The sequence below is a fragment of the Myripristis murdjan genome, chromosome 22 (assembly GCF_902150065.1).
Source record: "Myripristis murdjan chromosome 22, fMyrMur1.1, whole genome shotgun sequence".
NCBI lineage: Eukaryota > Metazoa > Chordata > Actinopteri > Holocentriformes > Holocentridae > Myripristis > Myripristis murdjan.
In genome coordinates this window covers 20,251,939-20,259,609 of record NC_044001.1, presented here as the reverse complement: position 1 = coordinate 20,259,609, position 7,671 = coordinate 20,251,939, and the positions used below count along the sequence as shown (strand labels likewise).

Sequence of the window (7,671 nt, the reverse complement as noted above, 5' to 3'; positions counted from 1 at the left end):
TACACACCACGCACATCACACCCAGGCCCGCACACACTCCAGACTGCTGATGCCATACCGTGGGTTAACACCATCTGGTGCCGATCAGGAAACACCAGCTTTGCACAAGTCAATGTCTCTAATTATCCACCTAGAGCAAAGGGAGGCCGATCCCCACTAATCCCCACAATGTGTTCTGCTTCCCATTCCCACCTGTGCCCAAATAAAGGGGGGTCTTGTGGAAGGGTCTGGGGTCTCAGTGTCAGGGGACCAGGGACCAGGTGACGCTGCAGCACCACTCCCCACAACAGAAGCTCCATCGCTGGGTTTGGCTGGCAGCTGCCTCCCCCCACTGGGACATCCCACAGCTGACAATCCCCCAGTACTGACAGGGGCTCTTTACAGTGTCAATAGCCTCATATATTAGAGCTAACCGCCTTTGTGGTGAGCAAGGGTGTCAGGCCTTTTGGCCCGACAGCGCTTGTTACCGTGATGAAATGTAGATTGAATGGAGGGGGTCTGTGTCCCAGGCACGAGAGCTTGGCCTCCCCCGGCCTTTGTGTCCCGTGCACAGCTATTGTTCGGGCCTATTCAGGGCTCTCAGGAGGAGGAGGGACTAGAAGGGAGGTGGGTGAGAAAGAGTTACATCTCTTCATTTCTCCCCTGATCTCCACCTCATCTGTCAGCCGTGGGAGGATAAGCATGTATTTTACACGCTTGATTTGTTGCTAAGTGAAGGCCAGCCATTGTTAGGTTGTTTGACTAAACTGCGTTCACAGCAATCAGTGTGCTTAATAGTTTTGTTTGCAGTTCAGTTGATTAATTAATGTTATCAAAACAGCTATCAAAGTTTGTTTTCACTGGATTACATGATTCGAATACAATGCAACACAATTTGATTCTGATTTTTGTGTTAATATGAAGAAATGTTCAATATACATTTTTGTCCCATGGTTATACAGAAAATGTAAAACTGTATGGTTGAGATTAACCTCCTTTGGAATAATCACAGCATCTCCTCCACTTTAATTTTGCCCTATGTAAATATATCCGTGTTCTTCCTGGACAGTGACAAATCCCCTGGCCTAGAGCTAAGGACATGGCTGTGTCCCTCGTCTGCGTCTGACAAAAGTGACGCGCCATCCTGGCGCCTGTGTTGTCCTTTCATCTCCTACACCCTGTTGAGGTGAAGATGGATGGTCCCCAGGCGCAAGAACACAGCATCCAGCCTCTGTGCTGGCGTATTGTCTGGCCCTTCTGTCTCTCTTTGGCTCAGAGGTTGGTCTCTCCTATGTTGGGTAGCAACAAACACCCTAAATACTGCTCTCCTTTCCTCTTCCCTACAAATGCAACCCCTTAAGTCTTGTCAAGATAGCTAGATAGCTACAGCTGCACATGTCAATTTCCTATATATTTCAAATTATAGTCCTAAAAACCCATCACAAGAGGAGCTGACATGTAAAAATTAACATTTCAAAAATATGCCATATGTTGATCAGTTCTGTCAAAAATCACAAATGACCAGTGTGTAAAAAAAGATAGAACAGATGTCATGATTATATCAATGAAAAAAGGAAGGCAAACAAGATTTAGTATAACAAGAATTTAATTTAAGAAAATAGAAATCCTGCACAATAGGACACAGTGGTTTCATTTTTTGACAAACCATCTCCACGGATATCAGATAAATTAGGAGCAACAGTCTATTGCTACTCTGATATACAGTCATCCCTAGTGCATTTAGATTATTGCAGTATAAACAAAGCAGAGGAGACACTTTACTATAAACATAGCAGCAGTTGACACAATAGAAAATAGATATACAATATATACATGCTCTGGCACCTGCCAGGATTATTTTCAGTTCAGTTAATAATCTTGGGTGAGCTGCCTGCACAAACAGCAGACGTCTGCTTCAAGTCTCACTGCTTCACTTGTTCATGGACAGGCTGTGCAGTGTGGAGGTAGTGGCGGGCAGAGGCTGGCAGAGTGAGCAAGGGCAGGGCATGCCGGGGAAGTGCCTGTATGAACTGGTCAGGTGGAGGGGGTCCTTCAGAAGGCCCTGGACTGGAGCATGAAAGCCGAGAAAGCTGGCTGATGGGGGCGAGTGAGGAGCCGGGGGAGGCGAGTGATGCTGGAGAGGAGAAGCTGTGCTGCTGCCCACCAGGGAGTGCAGGGACTGGGCCATAGGGTGCAGCGGGAGGTGGGCGGTGGGTGCTGCCGTGGTGATCCTGGGGTGGGTGCTGGAGCGTCTCTGGGCGGCAGCACTGCCTCCGTATACGTCGCCCACCAATTTTTTCATTTCTTCCAGGGAGCTGGACAGCATGAGAATGTAGTTGCGGGCCAGCAGCAGGGTGGAGATTTTTGACAGCTTGCGGACAGAGGGCCCCTGAGCGTAGGGCATGACCTCTCTCAGGCCATCCATCGCCTGGTTCAGGTCATGCATCCTTTTCCTCTCCCGGCTGTTGACTTTCAATCTCAGGTCCTGCATCTCGTCCTTGCTGAGCTCAGACCTGCTCTTGGCCTTCCCGCCACCAGCGCAGCGCTCTGTCCTGCCGTGGCTGGCCTCTCTGTCTGCCCTCTGCTCTTGGCAGTAAGTCTGGAACATTTTGTTGGAGAAGAAGCTGCCAGCAGAATCATCCACCACCAGGTCTGGGGATGAGGAGCGACTGCAGATGGAACTAGCGTCAGAATCCATCTTAGCTGAAACAGAGAAAAGCGCAAAAGCTCCCCACCAAAAAAAAAAAAAGGTCCAAAAAAATGTTACCCCAAATGTGGCAGGCTTGAGTTGAATGCAGAAATGCTAAGCTAAAGAAAAACTGTCAGGTTCTTCGCCAGTCTCTGTTTTGCGAATGCTGAAGGCAACAGTTTCCTGTGATGTTCTCAAACTCTCACTTCTCTCAGAGTTTTGCGGTGTTGAATCTGGGCATGAGGATGTCCACTGGAGTGAATCTGTCTTAACTGTCACCCTCTGGGCCCACTGGGGTGTATTTATACTGCCGACACAACAAAGGAACAATAAGGCGCATAATGAGACACTTAGAGCCACAGCCAATTGCAGAAGGGACACACTTTCACCCCCTCGCACCTCCTTCCTACAGCCCCCACCTCACCTTCCCACACCCACATTTAACTCCCCCATCCCTGATCAACCCCCTACACATTAACCAAAGCAGGGCTATGTTCACATGTTGTGTTAAGACATACAACCAGGAGTTAACCAGGACTTTCAGTGTATCTCTAAGCAGACGGTTGTCTGTGTTGTGTGTGTGAAGATAAAACTGCATCAGTAGCAAAAACTGTTAGCAAATTAGCAAAGTGGCTGAGATAATGGAAATATTGTCCTCATGAGGAAATTAGGTAGTTAGTTTTATATTACAAGTAAAGCAGACCAGGTTCATGCGATTACCCTGATATGGAAATAATAAAGACACAAACAAATGTTCAACGCAGCATAAAATTGCCTTCTTTTACTCTCTAGACAGGGAGACATATTTTGATGTTTGGTCATTAAAGCCACACACATAGATCATAACTTTATTCTCACTGCAACTAGGCACTGAAACAGAGCTAAAAGCGAAAGTGTGAATGTTTGATCTGATTGAGTCTGCTGTGACCTACACCAGATAATTCTTTTATATTGCCTAGTTTTCATAATACTACAGAGGTGATGCCTGCCAGGCCTTATTTACATATAGTATCCATGAGACAGTTGGGAGAAAGGTATGAAGGACAGTATGTGGTGCTTAAACAGAGACAAGAAATGCGTTAATGGCAGACTAGGTACAGTTCAACCAGGGGCTCAAGACAAAGGGGTCAGATTCAATACGATTTAGCTCCCCAAACAGTCTGTGAAATCACATCACTATCACTGGAAGGGGGTCCATCAGCAGGGAGGAGGTAGTTAAAAAGATACTAAAGAGTGGGCACAGCATTGTTTTTCCCTAATTCCACCGTAAAGTTCCCAACACTGGGCTGCCTCACTTTCTCAGGTTCTTCATGGCATGGCTTTTTTTTTTTTTTTCATAGGTCTGACTCTGAAGTGCTGCTGGATCCCTCACTAATATCGCAACACAACCCATCAAAACAGTGTGTCCTGATGCACATTGTCATGGGTTACAATTTGCAAGGTTTTTCCACACAGACGTGATCAAAAGAATTTTTCAAAGACGCTATACTCTTTCAGAACTTGTTTTTGCAATATTATCATTTGCTATTATTCAAATTCATGAAAAAACATCCCCCGGTGAAATGCGGCTATAAGGGACAAAGGTCACACTTCAAAGAAATGACTTTTAAGCACAGTCACATCATATCTCACTCACACCAGATAGAAAAGTTTTGCGCCGTGTAAATAAAATCTTTCCCAACGTGATGTCCAGATGTCTGTCTGCTGATCTAATCTCAGGTCTGTGTCAAACTTATGGCCCTTTTCCATTAGTATCTACTCGGCTCGACTCGGCTCGCCTCGGCTCGACTCTACTCGCCTCGACACGGTTTAGGTGGTTTTCCATTACAATTGAGTAGCACCTCGCCGTGGGTGGAGTCGTCATAGCAAGGCGGCGCACCGTCCAGCTCCCTCTGTATTCTTTGGGCCGCCACCAAGCTCAGAAAAGTCTCCACGTCTTTATTTGACCGCGGTAGCGGTTTGCTTGCCATTTTCCGACTTTGACAACTTCACTGACGATCAATGCGCACGGCCGCTGTTGCCGTTTTTTTTTTTTTTTTTAAATGTCGGGTTTTGTTTTGGTGCAGGAGTCGCTCTCGTCACTCCCTGTCCAATCAGTTGCCTGCACGGCGTTAACGTCACATTTTCAGCTCGACTCAGCGCGACTCAGCTCGCTTGGAACCCCGGCTGAGTAGGTGCTAAATGGGACCTGCTAGCAGGTACTACGACCTAATGGAAAAGCTCTTAAACCGAGTAGAGTCGAGCCGAGTCGAGCTGAGTCGAGCTGAGTAGGTACTAGTGGAAAAGGGGCATTAGTTCTCTCTCTTCTCAACATCACTCTGTCTGTAGCATTCAGAGGGCGAATTTCAGTGTTCAGCTCAGGAATTTTCAGCCTTTTTCTGCCAAGCAAAGCCTCCAGTTAATGGAGCGTTGCTAGAGGGCTGGAAATTATAATAATGCTCTATTCATGTGTTGCACCATCTGGGTTAGCAAAGAGATTTGCAAGAACAATTAGATCAGTTTAGTGAACTTTGGATGCAGCATTGATTCCTGCCTGAAGCACAATAATTGCACAATGAACACTGTTTTATTCAGTTCAAGTGAAAGCATTTTAGCAGCATCATGGCTGTGTTGTCTTTTCATCTTCTCCCGGCTCATCTAAGTATCTGTTTGCTTTTCTCTACGTGGCACACAGTAGGACGCCCTGGCTTATATTTACCCAACCCCAGTAGAGGCTCTGTTGCAGCCGTGGGTGTCTTTGTGCAGACTTGATGATGTTTGTAGAAAGTGTTCGCCTGTTGGAGTATATTTGGAGTGGTCACTTAGATGTGATTCGTATGTTTGCTTTTTGGTCGTTTGATAGACCTGTATGAACTGAGACTATCTAGTGTGAGACATACTCTGTGTGCTTCTCAAACACAGACACACAGAGATTTAAGTTGGGAGAGTGAGAACCAAGATGGCCTTCAGGACCCCCGCCACAGTTCCATCGGGGGCCCTGCAGGGTGCAGTGGCTCAGCCAACATCCAGTGATATTATAATTGGGGAATCTTGAGAGCCAACTTGAGCCGTTTATTGGGAGCATATGGATTTTCCCATCGTTAGGCTCGGAGCCAACATGGCTGCTGGTTTCTCCTCTGCTAATTGGGTCAGGTCCTAATTAACTGTGTTGGACACAATGGTCCTGGTTTCATTCTTTATCAGTGTCTCAGACGTTCCTATGGCTGGTTTCACACCACAGCTTTCATTATGTTTCACACGCTTGTCAAAGGAGATGAAAACGATCAATGTTCTGTCTTTAATGGCCTTTATAAATTATTTTTAAATGGAGATAGAATAGGGCCAATGTCTCTCTTTAACCACACATGACGGTAGATTGCTAAGATTGTCACCCACTCAAAGTGAATAGGCATAAGAATGAAGGTGTGGGTTGCAGATGTATATTAGTAGGCACAGTAGTAGTTTAATACATATATGAACACATATATGGATCACTGTTAGGGGCCCCAGCTGAAGCAAAGGAGTGTAATCAACCCTTCTCTTACTCCACTGGTGAATATGTGAGCCAGATAAATCCCATTCTCTCTCTCTTCCTTATTCTTATTCATGTGTTTACAGAGGCGATGGGCCACACAGAGAGACGCAAGGGGCTCTGAGCTTTGCATTTTACAAATGAAAGAGTAGCCACCCTCCATGTTTCCACATAATCCCTCAATTTTTAACCCTGCATTAGAGTGTTTGACTTTCTTCTTTGGACGGTACCTTTGAGGACCCTTCATTCCATTCAAGTGCTCAGTGACAGGCCACTCCGAGGTTTAGAGACCCCCCTCTGCCACCTCATGGGGTGCACTCTTATGAAAGTGCTCAGGTGACCAGAAAATAAGGGCATTATCACAGGCATATGCTTGTAGCGACAGAGGATCAGCCAAGATTAGGGCCTATCATGGCTCAATAAAGCGTTAAGCTGAAGAACAAACCTGGGGCTGTGTACCGTAAGGCTCCCTTCACTCTCCGTTGGTCATTGTTTAACAGGATCAGTGGCTAGATCTTCTGTACACACAGTGAGTGTTAATCTGGGCATATGGTTGAGAGGAGACACCATAGAGGACACACAGCATCAAACCCACTGAAGGAGCAGCACACCATCGTCCTGTATCAGATTCTGTCTCTGTGTTTACCTCTTTTTTCCCTGTCGGGTTGATCTCAAGACTCAGAGATAAAGATTATGGCAAGATGAATTATCAGGGGGGTAGATATGTGCTTGGAATTGGTTTGTCCGTTTCATCTATGGATCTAAACGATTCCCTCTGAGTATCAATGTCTGTGGCAAAGAGATATAAAATTGTTTCACAACGTGTCTGAACAGGCCGACAAGTGTTTCTGAGAACGCGGAGTGCTGCCCTTTGTTATCTCTCACCACTGGGACTAACTGCTTGGTGATTTATTCATTTACACCGCCTGAAACAATTGTATTATCTTGGTCACAACAAAAAGACACAAAGGCGCTATGAAAATCCCCAGGACATTTATGAGTCACTAAAGAGTCCAATAACTTTCCCCTTCATCTCTAAGCGGCCATGGAAGGGGGCATGCTGAGGAGGACTGGAGGGAGAGGGGAGTCAGGAGGGGGACCCTGGCCCAGGGAGAGATGCTGATTATGGTTAGGATGAAAGGAGCTCAGGCCCTCTCCTCTGGAGCTGAATGGAGCTTGGTCAGCAGGCTGTCCCATACGCCGACCCGCTCCATGCTGCTAGAGCTTCATAAATTACCCCACAATTACCCCGGGGGGACATGAGTAGGGGGACACAGAGGGACGAAAGACAGGCCAGACAGGTTGAGAGTGAAAGGGGAAAGAGTAGAACCGGTTGCAGAGCAGACCGTCATCAGGAGGGACGGGACCCTGGTCCAGATGCTGGCCTTCACGTGGCTGGGACCCAATTGATGGTCGCCTCCCTGAGACTGTCACCTCTTCCATGTGTGCAAGGCTTGGTTCCTAAAGCCTGGTATTACATGCACCATAAAGC

The 7,671-nt window shown here is 46.7% G+C and overlaps 1 protein-coding gene across 1 annotated transcript; it reads right to left on the bottom strand.

Moving 5' to 3' along the window:
- Window positions 1-1,909: 1,909 nt before the first annotated feature.
- olig4 (oligodendrocyte transcription factor 4) lies at window positions 1,910-2,692 on the bottom strand. Its single transcript, XM_030044958.1, has one exon. It carries the CDS (start codon window positions 2,675-2,677, stop codon window positions 1,910-1,912), a length of 768 nt encoding a protein of 255 aa, XP_029900818.1. The 5' UTR covers window positions 2,678-2,692.
- Window positions 2,693-7,671: the final 4,979 nt, after the last annotated feature.